This window comes from Myiozetetes cayanensis, unplaced genomic scaffold (assembly GCF_022539395.1).
Source record: "Myiozetetes cayanensis isolate MyiCay16 unplaced genomic scaffold, myiCay2020 scf4, whole genome shotgun sequence".
NCBI lineage: Eukaryota > Metazoa > Chordata > Aves > Passeriformes > Tyrannidae > Myiozetetes > Myiozetetes cayanensis.
Window position 1 is genome coordinate 24,929,230 of NW_026087631.1, and position 21,821 is coordinate 24,951,050.

The 21,821-nt window shown below is 37.8% G+C and overlaps 1 protein-coding gene across 1 annotated transcript in view; it reads right to left on the minus strand.

Annotated features, from left to right (window-relative positions):
- Positions 1 to 21,821, minus strand: part of ST8SIA4 (ST8 alpha-N-acetyl-neuraminide alpha-2,8-sialyltransferase 4) — a 57,170-nt gene that overhangs the window by 12,404 nt on the left and 22,945 nt on the right. The window contains exon 4 of the mRNA XM_050328444.1: positions 18,375 to 18,668. Within this exon, the coding sequence (XP_050184401.1) occupies positions 18,375 to 18,668 (294 nt within the window). The remainder of the gene's footprint in view (positions 1 to 18,374; positions 18,669 to 21,821) is intronic.

The window sequence follows — 21,821 nt, forward strand, 5'->3', positions numbered from 1 at the left end:
AACATTTCTTCCTTTTGTCTGATCCAAAACTACCTTCTTTCAGTTCAAAATGCTTGCTGCTCAGGCTTGACTCTTCCTCAGAACCAATTAAGGTGAGTGAGGGGTGGGTCAGGCTCGTTAGCAAGTGCTGGGGGAGGCTATATAAGAACCTCCAGGAGCGTGAGCGAACTTCGCTCACGCACCCCCACGGGAGTAGACTAACAGGGTGTGGCACAACAATTTCAAGGCATTTCAAGCCTGCAGGGCACAACCAGCTCCCTTTTCTTGTAGGTGAGTGTGCTTTTTAAAGCTAACAATGGTTTCTAGAAAAACAAAAACCATTACTGCTGTTAATACTAGGAGTGTGTTTGCTCAGACACTCCCCTCGAAGAAGGATGCAGCCACCCAGGTCTCTGGGTGTGCTGAGTGTCTGTCCTGACGTTGGTACTGGAGGATGGTGTAGGAGGTAGCTGTGTACGATGCGAGCAGGTGAGTGATTTGCTGTGCCTTGTAGCAGAACTTAAGGAAGAGGTAGAGAGATTAAGGTGCATTAGGGAGAGTGAAAAAGAAATTGACTGGTGGAGTCAAACCCTTTTAAACCCTAAGGAAGTCCAACAGGAGGCGGCGAAGCCCTGCCTCTCCTGCCATAAGACAGATGGAGCAGACCAAAATGATGGGGGGGAATGGAAACAGGTCCCTAATGGGAGAGGTAGAAGAATTCTTTCTAGACCCCCATCACCCCTCAGGGTGCCCTTGAAGAATAGATACAAGACTCTGGACCCAGACAGTCAGGTAGAGGACAGCCAAGATGATCCCTCTAGAGAGCCTCCTTGTTTGGCCCCGTCCAAAAGACGGATTACAACCACAGGTATAAAAAAAAAAAGAAGGGTAGTTGTAGTCGGTGACTCCCTTTTGAGGGGAACTGAGGGCCCTATATGTCGCCCAGACCCATCCCAGAGAGAAGTATGCTGCCTTCCTGGGGCCAGGGTGAGGGATATTAGTAGGAGACTTCCTGAGTTAATTCAGCCCTCAGACTATTATCCTCTGGTGGTAGTCCAGGCTGGCAGTGAGGACATTAATCAAAGAAGTGCCAAGATAATTAAAAAAGACTTTAAAGCACTGGGTCAGTCAGTTCAGGGGACAGGAGCACAGGTGATATTTGCCTCAGTTCCTGTACTATCTGGGATGGATGAGGAGTTAAATAAAGAGAGGAGTAAAAAAGCCCAACTCCTCAACAGATGGCTAAAGAATTGGTGCCACCATCAAAATTTTGGTTTCTTTGACCATGGGGCAAACTCCATGGTACCTAGTTTCTTAAAATCAGATGGGATTCATCTTTCTAGGAAGAATAAGAGGACTGTAGCCCATAAGTTAGCGAGGCTGATTAGGAGGGCTTTAAACTAGGTTTGAAGGGGGAAGGGGTTGAAACCGGGCTCTCCAGTGATCAGCCTAAGGATGGAAAGCCTGAGTTAAGAATTAAATCAACAGCCCACCTGAAGTGCATGTACACTAATGCACGCAGTATGGGCAACAAACAAGAGGAGCTGGAGGCAATTGTGCAGCAGGAAGGCTATGATGTAGTCGCCATCACAGAAACATGGTGGGATGACTCGCATGTCTGGAGTGCTGCTATGGAAGGCTATAAGCTCTTCAGGAAGAACAGGCAGGGGAGGAGAGGTGGAGGGGTGGCTTTATATGTTAGAGACTCTCTGGACCCTGTTGAACTTGAGGTCAGCAACAATAAGGTTGAGTGCCTGTGGATCAAAATCAGGGGGAAGACCAACAAGACTGACATCATCATGGGTGTCTGTTACAGACCGCCCTACCAGGATGATGAAGGGGATGAATTATTCTACAAGCAGCTGGCGGATGTCTCAAAATTGTCAGCCCTTGTCCTTGTAGGTGACTTTAACCTGCCGGATATCTGCTGGGAGCTCAATACTGCAGAGAAGAGGCAGTCTAGGAATTTCCTGGAGTGTATAGAGGACAATTTCCTTCATCAACTGGTAAATGAACCTACCAGGGGTAAGGCCCCGCTAGACCTGCTGTTTACAAACAGAGAGGAGCTGGTGGGAGATATAGTGGTTGAAGGCCGCCTAGGAAATAGTGATCATGAAATAATAGAATTTTCAATACTCAGAGATTCAAGGAGAAACAACAATAAAACCTCTACGCTGGACTTTCGGAGGGCAGATTTTGACCTATTCAGAAGTCTAGTCCAGAGCATACCCTGGGAAACAACCCTTGAAAACAAGGGAGTCCAGGAGGGATGGATGTGCTTCAAACAGGAAGTTTTGAGTGCACAGGAACAGGCCATACCGGTGTGCCGAAAGGCAAGCCGGCGGGGAAGACAACCAGCCTGGTTAAACAGGGAGATTCTGAAGGAAATCAGGGATAAAAAGAGAGTTTATCGACTATGGAAGAGAGGGCTGGCTACTTACGAAGAATTCAGGAAGACAGCTAGATCATGCAGAAAGAAAATCAGGGATACAAAAGCGCAATTTGAAGTTAAATTGGCCACTTCTGTTAGGGATAACAAAAAGTCCTTCTATAAATACATTAATAACAAAAGGAGGGGCAAAGAAAACCTCCATTCTTTGATGGACTCGGAGGGAAACATAGTTAATAGAGATGAGGAGAAGGCTGAGGTACTTAACACCTACTTTGCCTCAGTTTTTACCAGTAAGACAGGTGGCCCTCAAGGCAACTGGCCTCTGGAGCTGGTAGACAGAGAGAGGAAACCAAATAGCCCCCCTGTATTCCAGGAGGAAATAGTTAGTGACTTACTGAGCCACCTGGATCCTCACAAGTCTATGGGACCAGATGGGATCCATCCTAGGGTAATGAGGGAGCTGGCAGAAGAGCTTGCCAAGCCGCTCTCCATTATCTTCCAACAGTCCTGGCTCACTGGGGAGGTCCCACATGATTGGAAGTTGGCAAATATCACCCCAATCCATAAAAAAGGCTGCAAGGCTGACCCTGGTAACTACAGGCCTGTCAGCCTGACCTCGGTGCCTGGCAGAGTTATGGAACAGATCATCCTGTGTGCAATCACACAGCACCTACAAGATGGACAAGGAATCAGACCCAGCCAGCACGGGTTTAGGAGAGGCAGATCCTGCTTGACCAACCTGATCTCCTTTTACGATCAGGTGACTCACCTGGTGGACGAGGGGAAGGCTGTGGATGTGGTCTATCTGGACTTCAGCAAAGCCTTTGACACTGTCTCCCATAATATACTCCTGGAAAAGCTGGCAGCCCATGGCTTGGACAGGGGCACTCTGTGCTGGGTTAGGAACTGGCTGGAGGGCCGGGCCCAAAGAGTGCTGGTGAACGGGGCTGCATCCAGCTGGCGGCCGGTCACCAGTGGTGTCCCCCAGGGATCAGTGCTGGGCCCAGTCCTGTTTAACATCTTTATCGATGACCTAGATGAGGGGATTGAGTCCATCATCAGCAAATTTGCTGATGACACCAAGTTGGGAGGGAGTGTCAACCTACCAGAAGGCAGGAGGGCTCTGCAGAGGGACCTGGATAGACTGGAGAGATGGGCTGACTCCAATGGGATGAAGTTCAACAAGGCCAAGTGCCGGGTCCTGCACTTTGGCCACAACAACCCCCTGCAGCGCTACAGGCTGGGGACAGAGTGGCTGGAGAGCAGCCAGGTGGAAAGGGACCTGGGGGTGCTGATTGACAGGAAGCTGAACATGAGCCAGCAGTGTGCCCAGGTGGCCAAGAAGGCCAATGGCATCCTGGCCTGCATCAAGAACAGTGTGGCCAGCAGGAGCAGGGAAGTGATCCTTCCCCTGTACTCTGCATTGGTGAGGCCGCACCTTGAGTATTGTGTTCAGCTCTGGGCCCCTCAGTTCAGGAAGGATATTGAGGTGCTGGAGCGGGTCCAGAGAAGAGCAACCAGGCTGGTGAAGGGACTTGAGCACAAGTCCTATGAGGAGAGGCTGAGGGAGCTGGGATTGTTTAGTCTGGAGAAGAGAAGGCTTAGAGGTGACCTCATCACTCTCTTCAACTACCTGAAGGGAAGTTATAGCCAGGTGGGGGTTGGTCTCTTCTCCCAGGCAACCAACAACAGGACAAGGGGACATGGGCTCAAGCTCTGCCAGGGGAAGTTTAGGTTAGATGTTAGGAAGAAATTCTTTACAGAGAGGGTGATCAGGCATTGGAACGGCCTGCCCAGAGAGGTGGTGGATTCACCATCCCTGGAAGTTTTTAAAAAGAGATTGGACATGGCCCTTAGTGCCATGATCTAGTAATTAGAGTTGGATCAGGGGTTGGACTTGATGATCTTGGAGGTCTTTTCCAACCCAATCTATTCTATGATTCTATGATTCTATACTTTGTCCTATATCTAAAAAGTCTTTTCCCTCCACCTTTCTTGGAGGGTATTTTCAGGTACCAGAAGATCACAATAAGGTCTCACTGGGGCCTTCTCTTCTCCAGGCCGAATAGTCTCAGCCTTTCCTCATAGGAGAGGTGTTCCATGTCTCTGATAATTTCTGTGACCCTTCTCTGGGCTCAGTCCAACAGGCAGATTTCTTTCCAGCACTGTGGGTCGCAGAGCTAGATGCAGCACTGCAGATGAGGTCTCATCTGAGCAGAGCAGAGCAGAGCAGAGGGGCAAAATCACCTCCCTTAACCTGCTGCCCACATTGCTTTGGATGCAGGCCAGGATATACTTGGGATTCTGGGCTGTGAGCATATATTGCTTGCTCATATACATATGAAGATATGTTAATATTCATTAAGGTTAAAAAATTCTGACATGCTCAAAAAACCTTGTTTTTTTAATCAATTTGTGGCCATAAACTAAAACGCACCAGTGATAAATAATAAAATTGCATCAATTTATTTTCTTCTACTCCCCCTCCATTATAAGTTAATGAACTACCCTTCACACTTATAAAAGGCAGTCTGTAAGTTCAAACCAATTTATTTTTGATTAATATATGCTGAACCTGAATCAAGTCAGTTATTTTCTGTTACACATTTGTTAAAAGCTGCTAGAATTACTTGGTTGTTTTTTTTTTTCTCTTTACACTTCCAACAGTTAAATGACTATTGTTTCATAGAAAAGTTTGCTTCATGGAAAAGTTTAGAAACTTACAAAATTTAGTTTAAAAAAAAGTTTAAAAACTTGCAAATATTAAGGGCTAAGATAAAACCTTAAAAAATGGTGGAGAACACTTAATCAGTGTCACCTGTAGGTGTACAAATCGCGATCAGGAAACATGCATGCGAATTTATAAGAATTTAAAATGTAAAATGAGAGATGTGTTTAGATGGCACATAAACAGTCAAATCTAAGCTAATATGAAACAAATACCTGTAACAAAGTACAGTATCAATGATAAAACACAGAAGAGAAAGTATTTGATTAACTAGAAAGAAATGGAACCGAGTTGAATACTAAACCCACACAATCATTTACCATAATTTTGTAGTCCTCCTTTTTCTTTTGTTTCATTCTTTCTGCATAAAATCTTGGAAGATAAACTATATACCTATGTCTATAGATATAAAGTACAGCTATAACATAAAACTAAGCTAAGAAAATCACTTTGGTAAGGCAAGTTGTACTGGATTGCACGCTCAGTTCAATCCTAACAAAACAGTTGTAAATGCAGGCAAAAGAAAGCAATTGCATTTTAAGTACACAGGGTTACAAATGAAGCATGTTTTACAGGGACTCAATTGCTTTTCCTCCTCTTGTGTATGTTGTAAATATTGCTTATTTTCTTCTTTAAAAAAAGGGCACAGGCATTAGTTTGGATTAAACAGAAGCAATGAAGGAAAGGGATGAATCATGAGCACAAGAATATTTTATTGACTTTAAAGATTAAATTTTCTACTCAGTAAAATAAGACTATAGCAGAGATCAGGCAGGGTGATAAAAAGGCTGCCTGCTTTCCACCAGCCATATTCCCTTCCTGAAAGAGACTTCATTTATATTTCTCAGGGTAGCCACTTAAGCCTCAGAAAGACTACTGAAGCAGTCGCTTCATAGGAAACTTTGATAATGGCTTGGGTCAGCAAAGGTACTGCAGCCAAGAAACGAATTTGACCCATGTTCTGCACAGTAATTTGGTTATATGTACCCAATGTTCATGTTAATCTTGAAGTTCTGTGCTTTGTAAACTGTGCCCTGGGGTTATGACTTTTTTCTGGGAATTGGTGAGGGCATGAAAAAATGTTCTTTAAAGATTACCACATGCAAAGCTATCTCCCATGTCAAAAATGGGCAAATGAAGTAAAAAAAAGAATTTGGTTTGTAAAAAGAGTGGGTCTGATTGGATAACACTTTTCAACTACATTGGCCAAAGCTTCTCTGAGAAAGCCATGTCAAATCAGGAACAGGGAAAAATCTCCTGTTTGAACAAACAATTCAGTTGAAGGATAAGCTAAAAAAAACCCCTATGTAGTCTTATTGCAAAGTTGTAATAATAAGATGCATCAAACTGGGGACATTACTAAGTGCTTTGAAACACACAGGTAACTGTGGAATAAATTTATAAAATACACCTTTCCAAAACCTAGAGAATTCTTAATATTTTATGGAAGTATTACTATAATTTATAAATGATTAGCATTTTTCCCATGAAAATTTAATCAGAATATTACTGAAGGGGTGTAATTAAAATTAATAACTTGCCCTAATTCTAGCTTTTGCCATTAGATCTAGTCTTTCCTACTGATGTGCATATCTGTTCTTATGCTAATGCCCAGTAAATGTATTTCTGTAAGAAGAAACACCCCTATCTAATTTTCTCTCTTTTCAAAACAATGCAAGTAAAGTCATATTCAGAAAACAAGAAAAATCAAATATATGGGGAATAAGAATAAAATGCAGCGTGTCCACTATACATATTAGGGAATTAGGAACACAATAATGGATGGATCTACTCAAATTGTAAATTCTGCTTTGGTCACTTCAAAAAACCGTGGGGGAAAAAAAAAAGGGAAAACTATGGGACATTCTGCTATGAAATATTATATTCTGTATATGTGCAAGGGGGGGAAATTCATAAAGATGATCCCAGGATGAGGACTATGCCCTCTACTATGAAAGCATTTCATTAATGGCATTGATATTGAAGCTGATGTTGAAAAGTACAACCTGTGAATTTGAGCATATGTTCAGGATGCTCTTTGCTCATTGGACTATAAGCAAGTTAAACCTACTTTCAGCTTGTGCTTTACTTCCCCTGGCATCCGAAGTCAAAAATGCCTTAAAATCAGCTCTGGACAGCTATAGTGAAACAACATATTCAGTGCTATGTTACTTGTTAGACTAAATTCAATTATATAGAAAAAAATCGGACCTCTTTTGATTTAATCAATACTATCTGAAGTCTCCTTTTTAGAGATTATTACAGAAAATACGCATTACAGGTCCTTAAATTTGATCAGTGTAATGAACCAGAGCAGATTAATCAGATATAAAATCTATTGATTATACCTTAATGAATCCCATCGTTGTCATTGAATTAACCAACCAGAAGAGACAGTCTTCAAGCAAATAAAAGCAAACTACTTCAGTAAATTAAGGAGGCAGAAGTTACTCCTTAGGATCAAGATTACCCAAAACCTTTAATCTGTCAAAAAGCATTCACTGAAGCATCTGCCAAGCATGTGTTGAAGAACATGTTTGAACAAAAACAATTTGCTTCATCACCACTTATTGTGGAGCTCAAAAGTGAGAAATTGCCTCAGAAAATCCATTAAATATGAAAAGCACACTTAAACAACACACAGGAGTCCGCACGCTGCCATGCCAAAGGACCAGCAGCTTCAAAGAATGAATGCTGCTCACTTTTCACATCCTATTAAGCTCTAGCTCCACTGCAAACGATGCCAGCCAAAATGCCAATTAAGCAGCAATAAGATGTGACTGGAGTTCTGCCAAGCCCACCAACTGGTTTCACAAGGATATGCTATACACCAAGAAAAAAACTGATTTCAGTCATGGTTACACTCAGAAACAAATATATGATACCTGTGTGAAAGGCTGCAGATCTCACTACTGATTTTACAAGCAATAACTTCCCAAGAGAAATTCCTGTGTTTTTAAGTGGGAAGATTAATAGGTGTTTTTACTCCAAAACAATTTTCTGTCTTTAGCTTGCTTTCCTCCAAGATTTGTTGATGACAACCTTTGCATCAATTTCTCTTTTTACTATGTATGTCAGAGAGGAGTATAGAGAAATATGACATAAGACTTTGTCATTATGGGCTACTATTTGCCAAAAAAATTTAGAAATGTGCCCTCTCCATTGTATAATTTACTTTATTTTCTTTCTGTGGGTTTCATGCACTTTAATATTTATCAATATAGGCATGCAGCAGGTAGGTGTATACTATTTATCTACTTTATTACTGCTGTTATAAATCAAATACAGAATTATGACAATCCCTAACACAGTCAGCTACCTAGTTCACTAGGCTGTAAGATTACAATAAAATAAAATTTTAAAATAGAAAAGAAAAAGGAAAAAAAAATGCCTTGAAAATGCATTTAAAAATTATTTTAAAAGGAAAGGAAATAGTTGTCACTTTCTTGAGTAAAGCCTTCAAACAAAATCTGAACTGTCTTACTGTTATTTACTATTATGCTACCACAGTATTTTGCCAGTGGCTTTACTAAGTTACCATCAAGCACATAATTAACAGTAATTTGAAGTGACATCTTCAGTCTGAATTCAAGCTACTCAACTTCAAGTCATCACTGCTATAGAAATAAAGTGTGTTTACACATTGGCACATTTCCCAGATATTTTGTGCTCAGAACTTGTTTTGCATAACACAAACAAGTTTATAGCAATTGAAAATGAATCCAGAAAGACAGATTTCCTCTTCTCTTTCACCTCTGCTTTAGAGGATGATCATACACCAAAATAGCAATGATGTCTAGCAACCTCATGAGTTAAAACAAGGAGATCCGAGGCAAATTTTGTGCTCTTCGAAAGTCCTTATGCAGACTCCCCAGAAGGACTCACAGCTGTACCCATGAGGTCTCACACTGCCACACAGGTCCTATCAGGAGTGCACATCCCCATTTAGAGGGAACACACTATAGCATGGAGGGAGAACTTTCCCTCTTGACCTTTTCTCTATCAGACCTTGGGGTTTCTCTTTACTGATTTATTGACATTATTTTCTGAAAGCTTCTTGTTATCGAGAGCTATATTCTGTAGACTACCTTCTTTCTATTGCATTTTCTGTGTTCTGTCCCTTATAGACTAAAAGGTGAGAAAAGGCAAGGCCTCACCTGTAAAGTTCATGCTACACATTACTTTGATTTCAAAGACAACTGCCCTCTCAGCCTTTTACCATATGTTCCATTTCATCTAAGGCTAAAGAATTTGATACAACCAGAAGCCGTACCACCTGTTGGTTTCAGTATGACGATGAAACGCCCACTACTACTTCCTCTCTGTCAACTCTTGTAACTGTGTCCACACTTGTACTGAAATGGAAAAAAACCCCAAATAAAATCCCCCTTGAGCTCCTCCAAAATGTTCTGAAACCAGGAGCTGCACTTGTTCTCAGTAGGGTCCTCTCTCATATCCTTTTATAGGTCTTCTTGATTACTCATTTTTTTTGGAAAGTACCCTGTATCCCTATGCTAGAAAATAAAGTACAGCTATGTGTAAAATGAAAAAGCAAATTCTAGAAATAACTTTCTCTAACTCAATTTTCTTTGTCTACTTCACTAAATATATTCTTCAAAAAATGCAAATTATGATACTTTCTCACACTAAATACAGAACAGAAAACATCAATAAGCTGTTTACACAGTTCTTATTAGGTACAACAACTATTATTTCAATACAGAATATTGTTTTGAAAATAAAAAATGTATTATATATATTAGAAGTAGCTGTTATTCTCTTAATTTTTCCTGTGGCCTATTAATTAATTTGTTGAAGACTGAAGGACAAACCTCAAAAAAGCATTTCAACACAGCAACAGTACAGTACTGGTGAGAGACTTAAATCTCATTCCACCCAAAACACAGACACTAGCATCTAACTCAACCAGAGTGTGCCTTCCAACACAGAAGAAGTAGAATCGAGACCTGTCACCTGATAAATCAGTTTTTTTCTTTCAAAACATGTTCTGTGTTTAAAACATCACCAAGTATCCCAGCCCTGACCTAACCCTGCCATGGGTCTGAAATACAGCAATGCTCACCCTTTTTCTCACTTTCTTAACTCTCTGATGTAAACTGAAACAGGCTAACAGGTTTCCCTTAGTCTCTGAAAAGCTTATACATGGTTGATCCAGCAAATAAACACATTCCTTCCCTGACATGGTGGTTTGCCCAGATGCTCTCTCATTCCCCACCTCAGTGGGATGGGGAGAGAACAGGAAGGGTAAATCAAAGTAAAGTCGAGGATCAAGATAAAGACATAAGACTACCTAGATGGCACGGCATGGCACAGCATGGCATTGCCCTTGGTCAGTTCAGATCAGCTGTCCTGATCAGATTTTGCCCGCTACCAGCCTACTCTCTGGTTTCGGAGAGAGTGAGACGGGGCAAGTTTTGAGGCTGTGCAAGTGCCCTTCAGGCCCAGCCAAAACACTGGTATGTTACTAACACTGCATTACTCACAAACACAAAACACAACACTTTACATTTTGGCACAAGTGTTTGGGAGGAAAGTAGCCATTAGCCTTGGCATTTGGTAACTCCAGACAAAAAATGTTCAAACGCTACTCAGTGCTGCTGAAACACTCAAATCTCTCTGTATACCAACAAGAACTCATAGACTTCAAACAAATCCATTAAAGCATTCTTGAAGAAACTCATTAAAAAGCAAGGCAACAGAAGATACTAATCCAAACTGCTCCTCCCTGTACTAACACCACCATTAAGGACTGTGCCAGTGTATTATTTCACCAAAGCACTATTCATTTTAACAACCCAGTGACTTGAACTGACCAAAGGCAAACGTAAAACTATACAGTGCATAAAGCTACAGCTTTGTTTAGTTATTTCCATGTTTCCTCACTAATTAAGCATTTGATGAAATCCACTACCAGCTGGATGCTTAATACAACCACTCCTCAACACAAAAGCTCAGTAACATCAAAACTAAACGCACATATCTTTGAAAACTCTTGGTAGGTATTACAATCGAAACAAAAAACTCTAGAATTTGTATCATTATCTTACTTTAGAAATACCACTTTAAAAACAAGGAAGGAAACCTAACAGAATTTTCTCATGCACACATATGCCATCCAGAATCAACAAATAATTCATCACACAAAAAAATCCTCCGAGAAGCTACTCCAATTCTATCAATGCTATCTGGCCAACATGATTCCCTATGGACTCCAGTCCTCTCTGTTATCTGTTCCTCAAAGACAGACTACAAAAACTGTTTCTAGTTTACTTCTCAGTTGCACAGTTACTGATATGTTCAAATGAGAGTTAATAAACACATTTTTATAGTTTTCGGGAACACAGATTTTATGTAAGAGATGATAAATTTAAAAAAAAAAACAAACCACAACCTAAAATAGTTTTTATAATATATACAAATCTGCAAATACACTGTATGAATAAGCTATATGTTACTTATTCCCTGCAAAGGTGTTAGCAGTCATTAGCATTAAGTACAGTGCTGTTGCTTGTGGTAGTTAAACTAAGCAGCAAAACTTGAAAACGGGAAATTTCATTTCTACTTTTCTTATGACTAATCCTGTTGCTCTCTGCTAGTTCAAACCTGAAATTCAACCTTAGAAGACTTTACTTAGTAGTCTTAAGTATACATGTTGCTGATAATAAAGAACAAAACAGTTACCACAGCAGAGTTGAAAAACTTCTCCTCAAACAAAAACTCACTGAATTTTATTGTCAAAAGGTAAATAAAAATAAAAATAATAAAAGTAAATAAAAATAAGCATAATGGTTCTCTGTCTACTATCATGATCAGGCTTTTCGTGGCCTACCTGACAGAATGGACCCAGCAATAATAAATACAAAAACCAGTCAGTTTAGTGCACATTCAGTTTCCCCCTCATGTCCTCCTCTACTTCAATTGTATTTGCCTCGACTGAAAATTCACCCTCAAATAGTAAGACATCTCTGGACAGATACCGCTATATCTTTCAGAATCACATAAAATATGAGAGTTTGTGCAAAGGTAAAAAAAGCTCATCCTGAGAAACTTTGAATGAGATGATGGGGCACCCTCAGGACGTGTAGGGGTGTGCAGTCCTGATAATTAGGTGCTGGACTGAAAGGTTAACCTGGAGTGCCTCCACTTCAGGAATGGGAGCATCACTTTCAGCTCTCCTCTCAGGACAGAATCCTGTCATTGCAAGAACAACTTCACACAATAGACTAAATTCTTAAAATCCAAACTAAGTGGTATCTGATTTGTTTGCATAACTTACTAAACAAATCCAGCTCTAAGGATACGTTAGGGTACTGTAATGTAGAACTCCTATTTTTCACATTCATATATATAAAAAACAGGATTGTACTTCACTGAAAAGATGAGAAATTAGTGCAAATTTTTCCCCAATATTTTGAATATTTTAATATGTGATGCAAAAGGCATAGTCATTTTATATTTAGAATTCTATTTTTAGCTTAATGACCATTTTTGTAATCTTTTATTTTTTGATGTGGTTATTTATTCATCCATGTATTCCAAAATGTCTTTTCTTCAGAAACACATTTTAGCAGTAAAGAAAAAAGCAGAGTCTTTTAAGTAAAATCTCTTAGCAGTAAGAAAAGAAACAGAAGTGTTTACAATATAGATTGCTCACAGTAGTTGTTTTTCAGAACAGAGCTGCTGGAGAACTACTTGATTTCTGCATGTCTGAGTTTCTGAAAGTATTTTCTCTGTAACTCCCTGAGTAAAGGACTCTGGAGACGTGGTAAAGTTGTGCAAAAGGTCACTACGTTCAAAGAACAGCTGTTTACTCTTACTAATAAAGAAAAAAAAGACCCTGCACTGAAAAGTGACCATAAATAGGCACAGCATACTCCTTACACAGGCAAAATCAGAGATTTCAGTGGGAGTTCTGCCATGTTTAATGCAGGATAATACTGCTCTTTTACAGGCAGTATCAAGGAGGAAATAAGCAGAGCACAAGCAAATCCCACAGGATGTTCATGCAATTGTTTCATACCCAAAAGATGGGAAGGAATCTTATGTTAAGCAATTTCAGTGATATTGCTGGTGAGTGACTAATAGTTCAAGGGATGGTTCCAGTAGGGAAAAAAGCCAAGAAAACATTCTTACACATACAGCTGAGCGTGAGAACTTTGTTTTGTGGAGTTAGGAAAGGAAATGGGAGAAAAAAAAAAATTAGTGCATTGTAAGACTGTATTGCTTGGCAGGGTGAGAGGGTGATGGTGTTCAGCCCCTTCAGAGGATGTCTTCAGATATTCATCAGCAGAAGCACAAAAAAAACGAGCTGTGCAAGGTTCTGGGAGTTAACTCTGACCTCCACCTAATGCACCAGCAACTCTCTCTAATCCCTCCACAGAACCACAAGGGGGGATCCATAGCAGAACGTGTTTGCAGATCCTACTTTTAAGTTTGGTTATCTGCCACCACTGGAAGTAAACAACATGATCTGGACTCTAATACCAGCAGGCTCAGTTCCTGTTTGTCTACTGTTTAATCCATATTCCATTACAGTTCTGCTACTGAGACATGACTCTATACAGACACTATCCACACCTCGAGAGTATCACTTCATTTGGAAAATATTATTACAAATAATCCTAATGAAACAGTTCAGCATTAAATCTCAGGCTCAACTTGTGTTGTTTGCTCATTATAATCACTTTATAATTAATCTTCTTGGCAGTGACATTAGAAAGCAAGTAAATTCTTTTAATCGGTTAAGATTTTAATTTATAGATTCTAGTTCCATCTTGAACTCTGTTACGTATTGATTACCTCAACTATTTTGTCAATGTGCACAATTACATTAAAAGTTCCATAAATTAGAGAAGCTTTGTGAAAAAATCATGCAACAGCTCCCAAAGCAGTTTTCAAATCTAATTTTCAAACTTTGTTGATCAAAAAGTGAAAAAGCAAAACAGAGAAAAAAAATTAGCACATGAAGCCTCTTGACCTAAATGTAAAGAAGAAAAAAATCTGAATCCAAGGGCCATTTATGATATGTCACTGATTAAAAAAGTAGTTATCATGTTAGACTTTGGTTTTAAAACCTAAAATCCCTCTGAAATTTTGGAGTGGCCATGACTCAGAAGTTTAAGGCATGGAATCTGCCAAAAAGTAGTTTCTTTTTCCAATGCCACATTACTTTTTTTTTTTTTACCCAGAAAGTGTACTAATAAAAAAGTTTTAAAAAAGGATCTCACAATGAGTCATTATTCTACTCTCTGATCAATTGCAACTCTGAAATACTATGTACTGCTCATAAGGTTTCTTTCATTAAAAAAGAAGGGAAAATATGAGTGAAAATTTAAGTACTGGATGTAATTGCAGCAAAACTGCCCATTATTAGATAAGACAAATTCTACATTATCTGTATTAGAAATACAGAATTTGGCCTCAGCTAGATCAGAAGTCTAAGAAACTTCATGTTCTGCTATTAGAAACTGCCTAAACTGTATGCTTTAAAGACTAACAAAGGAAAATTTTGGCAGAAAGGAATAGAGACAATACTTTCCTAAACCTTGAGGATGTCAGCCTGCACCCTTCAGCATTAAGCGTTCTTTATTTGTATTTAATACGTCAGGTTGGAACTATAAACTTTACTGATGATTAATTACTAAATGATTTGGCCCACAATATACCACCTTTCCATATTTTAATAAAATTTTAGGTGAATTAAATCAAAGAACTCTAGATATCAATTTAAGTTTATTCTGGGAATTTGTTTTTCCAAGAACAAATCAAATAAAAGGATGACTTTATAATTGTAACTTTTTTAGGATGTGCATCATCTCTTTTAGGCAGTTTTCACTAGCCAAGTGTTTTATACTTTTAAATTAAAAAGACATAATACATTAAAGTTTCAAATAAAAGCCTCATTTCAAACAGCTGAATTATATGGATATGATACAGCCCTGTGGTGTACCACACCTGCAGGTATATCTGTGGTAAAAGAAAAACAACGTGGTGCATAAGTCTTATGAAAAAGGTTAAAGGCATATTTTAGCCTATTAAACAGAAAACTGCACCTTGTATTCATCTCCATAAGAATATGCTTTAGTGTTGCAGACAGTTCTTCAGTAGATCCTCCTCTCTTTGGTATGGTCTAACAGATATCTCATTGTGTTTAGGTAGTTACTAATCTGGGAGCGTTTCAAGATATAAAAAGCACCATAAGACTCACAATGTCTTTCTTGACTGATTCTCTTATCACTAAAGTCTAATTTAAAGCAATTTTAGCTCTCTTCACATAAATTATTATGTAATAAAAATATGCATATTCAAAGAATAAAACCAGAATGTTTTGGAATGATCAAGGTAAGAAACTGTAAACAATAAGAAGTGAATACTTACATGTATGGAGGTTAAGAGGAGTTTGGGGATATTACAAATATTAATACAGGACTGTGAACTACAAATGCTACATGTCCATCTGTCTGCCCTAAACCTTTGTGGCATTTAATGAAAATCATTAGCTACATTCAAGCACAAAGATATAACTACCTGACAACACTCACAATCTATAAAACAAAGATTGCAGATGCAAGTAATTCTCCTTTGTAAACTAAGACAGCCTACAAAACCCACTTCCTGTAATTTACCTTTCCTTATTATGCTTTCGTCAATAAACCAAACCCCATCTCCCTTAGAGGCTTAAGAAGCTGAAAGACATAGCATAAGCCTTGAGATCTCAGTCTAGCACATATCTTAGGCATCCTGTGAAGGAAACTAGATGCTCTGCACAAGTCTTACTGTGTGTTTTAACATGCAGGTTTTGTGGGTAGATTTCCTGCTTTTGCTCCTCATTCAACTAACAGTAATCTTCACATTCTGTTTATTTTACCCTTTCCATTTTGCAGCACCACAGGCCTCAGCTGGGTCATCACTGTTAACTGTCACGAAGACTTCAACTTGCAAGTGGAGAGCTTGCAAAGGCATCAAACATACAAACAAATACATCAAAATAAATTCACAACAGTAGCTCAGATTCATAAAACAAGGAGCATTTTGTAAGAATGTCTTATTTCTCCAGAGACTCACATATCATCAAATTGAATTTGAAATAAACATAAGCACAATAGACAGAATACAGTATAATGAAGATTTTCCTTAAAACTAAGTATGTAAGTTGCATACAGTTCTAAATGGTAGCAGATTTAGCTTCCACTATTTTCAAACTGAAGTTAGCAGCTGTAACTGGCTTAAACTCTCACAGTCTTAGAACTCAAAATGGACTGATTTCACAACCCAGTTATGCAGATTTACATTTTACTTTATTTTCTAAGATATTTTTCTTTTTTGTAAAAAATATTAATTTTTATCTCAGGCACACTTTTCTTTAAGAACAATTTTTGCTTACTGCATTCTTATACTACCATAGTATTCCATTTGATGTACAAACCTAACAGATTCTAGGGAGATGTAATTCAACCTGTAAAGAGACAGTATTCTTCCCCAAGATGTTTTTTACTTTACTGTAATACAAAGCTCATTATTATGGACTGGTGTCTTTAAGACTGTCATCTAAGACATCTAAGGAACATTTGTTTCAAATGTATTACTGCTAACTGTATCACTTCTGAAACTGACTCACAAAGACACACCCTCCTCATCTGCCTCACCTTATAAAGCCAAAAGTTAGACCAAAGTAAAACTGGACTTCTTGTTTTGTTTTTATTCAAATTACCAAAAAAGATCAGTAACAAAGATATTAGGTTACTTTCTGAAAGAACAAAAAGGGGAATGCAAGTTGATTAAACAACAAGGTTTGAAGTAGAAAATCTAAAATTTAGAAACAGATTCAACAACTGGACAAATTTCTGCAGTCATATCAGATGACACTGCTAGGTATAATCTAAAACACAGCATCGTCTAATTCAACAATTCTGATGGTAGAGTTTTTGCTGCATCTCTCAGAGAGACAATGTAGCTGCTAATTCTTTTTTTGCGACAAAGCCCCCTAAAGGACCTACAAGTTGGCCAATTTAAAGACTGCACATTCTGGATTACCATTCACATTTGATAATTTTTCTCAGATTTAGCAGATGGAAACTAGAACAGCTGTTTGTAAACTGGAAGTAATTTTATTTATTCAGATTAATACACACACACACAAACAATTACACCTACCCAAGTGCTATGAGCATTTTGAATACTTGAAAACTCAACAGAATCAAGGCCCATAAAATAACTTAAGTGTAACTCTGTAACAAAACTGAGGAACTTGGTAAAAAATTAAGGGATTTTCAAATTTTTCCAGTGCCAGAAGTGCAGCACATGGGAAATATAGCAGTTAATCTATTTGAGACATGATAAAAGGAGAAAAGTATATTCAAAGTCCTAATATCCAGAAGAACAACTTATTTTTAAGTTTTATTCCCATACTAGATTGAGATAACATTTCAAACATCCCTTCTAAACTTATCTCAGACAGTATAGTTCAAGGAACTCAGGCTGAATATTATCATATTGTCATAATTTGCTGCACAAATGTATTGCACTATCATCTTCTGAATCTTATTCAGGCACAGGTATATACTCTTACTTGTAGTGACAAAGAGATTGAAGCCTTCAATTGACAGTCTTGTTTGATTCTGGGGATAAAAAAAAAATCTCTGCACAAAGAATTGATGCTTTTTTTTTTTTTTAACAAGTGGTTACATTAATGTTTTCAGTGATTCTGATCAATGCTTTTGAATTTCCCAAGCACCTGGCCAAATTCAAAAGGAGAAAGATTGCTACAAATCCTAGATGTTGTATGAAGGAGCCCAGTATTTTCAGATCTGCCAGAGTTCATTATTTACATAGTTGCTACCTTACCCTCCCATGCTTCTTAGATTGTGTTTTTTGTTTTCATAGTCCTGACTCAAAGAAGACATTGCACTTTCTTTGTACACTTATTTGATAACTCCCCGATATCCTTTAAATTCACACTATTTTTTATTCACACTATTTTTTAAATTAGCTTATCACTGTAATGATGATACATTTTTACACATAAAGTGCAATTGATGAGTTATTATGCTAATGTATTTCAGTTGTTTGCATTAGAGCAGGCTAAATGAGTGGCTGACATTTATTACTGAACAAACTTATCATAATTGCAATCCACTACATCAATAAGAGAAATGTCATATTCCTTTTAACACTGATCTTTTTTTCTGCCTGCTAGGAATTCTAGTTATGAGTTTCATTGTGCTAAGGACAAACCAGTCTTTTCCATACACTTACCCTCTGACAGCATGAATAAGTCTCAGTGATGGATAGGCAGTTCGCACTTTCAATTTATTCTTAAGGATTAATGCATTAACCCATTCCACATGCTTCTCTCCGCCTTTGACCATGAAAGCTGGGATCCAAAGGACACTGTCATTCAGCATGGATAGTCTATGGACAAATTTTTCTCTGTCACTCTCATTCCGAAAGCCTCCAAATGCTCTTTGTACAACTGATGGGTTCATGGTAATAAAATCAGATTTAGTTCCCACATCGGCAGCAAACTCCACCACAGGAGCTAGATTGCACCTGAAGAGGAAGAAATTAATGGAAAAATGAAAATAAATATGAAACATTAACTCAGAAAAATGTGTGCATGAAGGGAAAGCTGAAAATGAACATGCAAGTCCAATTCAATTTAATGTGAGGGAAAAAAACCCAGAAATAATAGGTGTGATAACACACAGCATTTACTCAACTTGAACACTCTTCAGACAAATTTTTAAAGACATTAAGTGTACCTAATGCTGTGAGTAAAAAAAACCTCTTTGGAAACCATGTCATCATGCTCTCAAATGCACTGACAGCTGAAGCAGCACTTGTGAATAAGGATATGCTTTCTTAAACCTATTACCCCTCATTAATGTTCATTCGTCATGGTGTTACCAAGAGCTCACACAAAGAAAGCCATGGTATCCAAATAAGATATAACTTATGCAGGTTAGTCAATGCATTATTAGTTGGTTTTTTTTTACAATATAGTATTTAAACATTATTTACAAACATTACCACATGTTTAAATGAATTTTTGATAATTTGTTTTTTGGTATTATTGTTGCAGTTGATTGCATGTTTTGAAATGCAGTATTTTTATTTGACTTAGAACTACAATTTTTGGGAAAATGTACCAAATTTTCAATTTTTCCTTCATATATAATTTTTAAACCTTGTTTAATTTTTCAGTAGCTTTGTGATTTTTTTTTTTAGGGCCTTTGTTAAGCAGATTTTTACCTCAGTTATATAAATATGTATATATGTAATCACAGACATGTTGAACACTGGTAACAAAATGTGATTCAGAAATCATTTGTGATTTCAGTGCCTACCATTATCTGACTGAAACAAATTGCCTCCACAACATTCTGAATGAATTAACCTGTAGCTGGTTTGCCCCAAATATGTATCTTGACTCAACAATATTTTCATAATTTAACAGACTGCTCTGTTAAGATAAAGGATGCTGAGAAGCAATATCAGAATTAGCTCCCTCAAAACATTTGCGTATTATTATACTCCTAATACAAACAGTGCTCCATTAGTTTTCCAATTTCTATTTTTCTTTGTGCAGTAAACTTTTTACTTAAGCTCATCCACTGGTTTCTTCTAACAGCCAGACGCCCAATGACATATAAAAATAAGTCAGCATTGCTTAACACCGATTGATGATTAGTCCTGACTGATACTATGAATTACTCAGAATATCATTTTCATTCTGGAATTATCAGCTAAAGAAGTGGTCCTATCTTCTTCAAAAAGAAATGTTCTGTAAACCCTCTATATTCCTAGGAGATAAAGAAGTACAAGTTTGTGATAACATGTGGGCAGATGCAGGCTTTCTTACGAAACGGATTTACATTCTTCATTATCTTTATACATCTACTCCATAAACAATCTGCATGTATTTCAGGCTGCTAAGAGAAACATCTTTCAGAAAATAGTAGGTAGGGCACAAGAAAAACTCCCACTGAATTCAACAGTGGCTTTGAAAATTCCCTCTGAAAAGCTTAATGCACGAACCTATAACCTGTAATTAATAAAAGTCTGTTAAAATCTAAAAATAATTATAAAAATTCAAACCAAGTACTTAAAATCAACCAAACAAATTCAATGAAATACTGCTGCTTTTGAAAATACCTCTTTTAAGGGCTCACTGCACAAGATAATGAAGAATTCTTGCAAAGCAGGGTTTTTTGGTACTCAGATATACACATGCAATGACATCTATTACTTAAAAATGTAAGACAGATATTGACACTGCAAATCCTGCTCCCTCTGAGAAGCAGACCATGTATGTACCAATACCATAGCATTTAAAAAGCTGTACACCATATCCACAGTGTGCACACATAACAGTGGTCTTAAGGTTCTAATTTGATTTTATGCCTTTTGACAGCTCCTTTCTCAGCTGCCAACAACATCAGTGCTTAGACCTTAAGAGCCTAGTTTTAAACCAGCTTATAAATGTAATTTCACCTAAATCGTGGGAAAAAATCATCATAGGTATACTAAATACAAAGTCTCCTACTTTGCATGTCATTACTGCTACAGTAATATACTTAAATACTGTATTTTAGAAGGGTATAGAGAGTAAGCAGTTCACTTTGTAATATACTGTGTATTTAGATTTTTCAAGTGTAACTCTGGAAAATAATGAGCAATCCAAATGCACTCAGTAACTATGGGGTTACAGTGTTTTACCACCCCCACTGTAAAACATCTTCTTTATAACTAGTCTGAATTTACCCTCATTCCGGTCTTGCTAAAAAGTTTATCTCCATGTTTCTTATATGCTTCAAGGCTAATAAAAACTAGTTACTGTTTATTGTGTATATAGACCTGAATATACATAAATAGCTTTTACTTAACTTCTAATGCATCTTTATGCTATGCCATGGTTTCATACTGTTGTTAGAATTTTTATTTTGCTAGCAAATGTCAATGATCTCTTATCAATTCTCATGACTCTTTCAAGAAAACTTTGCATTCAGATACACATAAACATACACTAATTTTCTTTATAGTGAAATTAGGAAGCCTATTAATTGAACCACTTAAATTCTAGTTAATTTGCCATAAGGCACAGAATGCCAAATATTTTCACAGCAGTGATGAGGAGGTGAGAGGGATTCTACACCAAAAGCTTTACCATTATGTGTCTAGCGATTTATAAATCATAAATTAAACCATGTTTTTTGGGGGGTTATTTCAGGAAGAATAAATAGAGGACTGTAATTTACTGAATTTCCCCTTACTCACATGCTACCTTACTGATACCTTAAAACTAAATGCCTGCTTAAAATTTGACTCCAAACCACAAACTTCCTGCAACATACCATCAAATGCCATTCCTTCTAAAAACAACTCCAATGTTGTCTTCACGTTAACGTGTAAGTAAGCAGGTTGCAGGTAAGCAGCCTGCAGGTGGAAGATGAGCAAGACAAACTTGCTGTGAGGTTACTGACACTGAGAATATAAGAACAGATTGTAATTAACAGTCACACATAGCACTGAAGATTGACTTAACAATTAAGCAAATAACTGTAAATATGATCAATGACAATATAGCATATTAGAAGAATATGCTCTTTCCCCTGAGACCAAGCTATTGACTGTTTCCACAGAAAAGGATAAAATGCGTTTTGCCCCAGAAAAAAAAATTTAATAAATAATGGGTTTCATCTG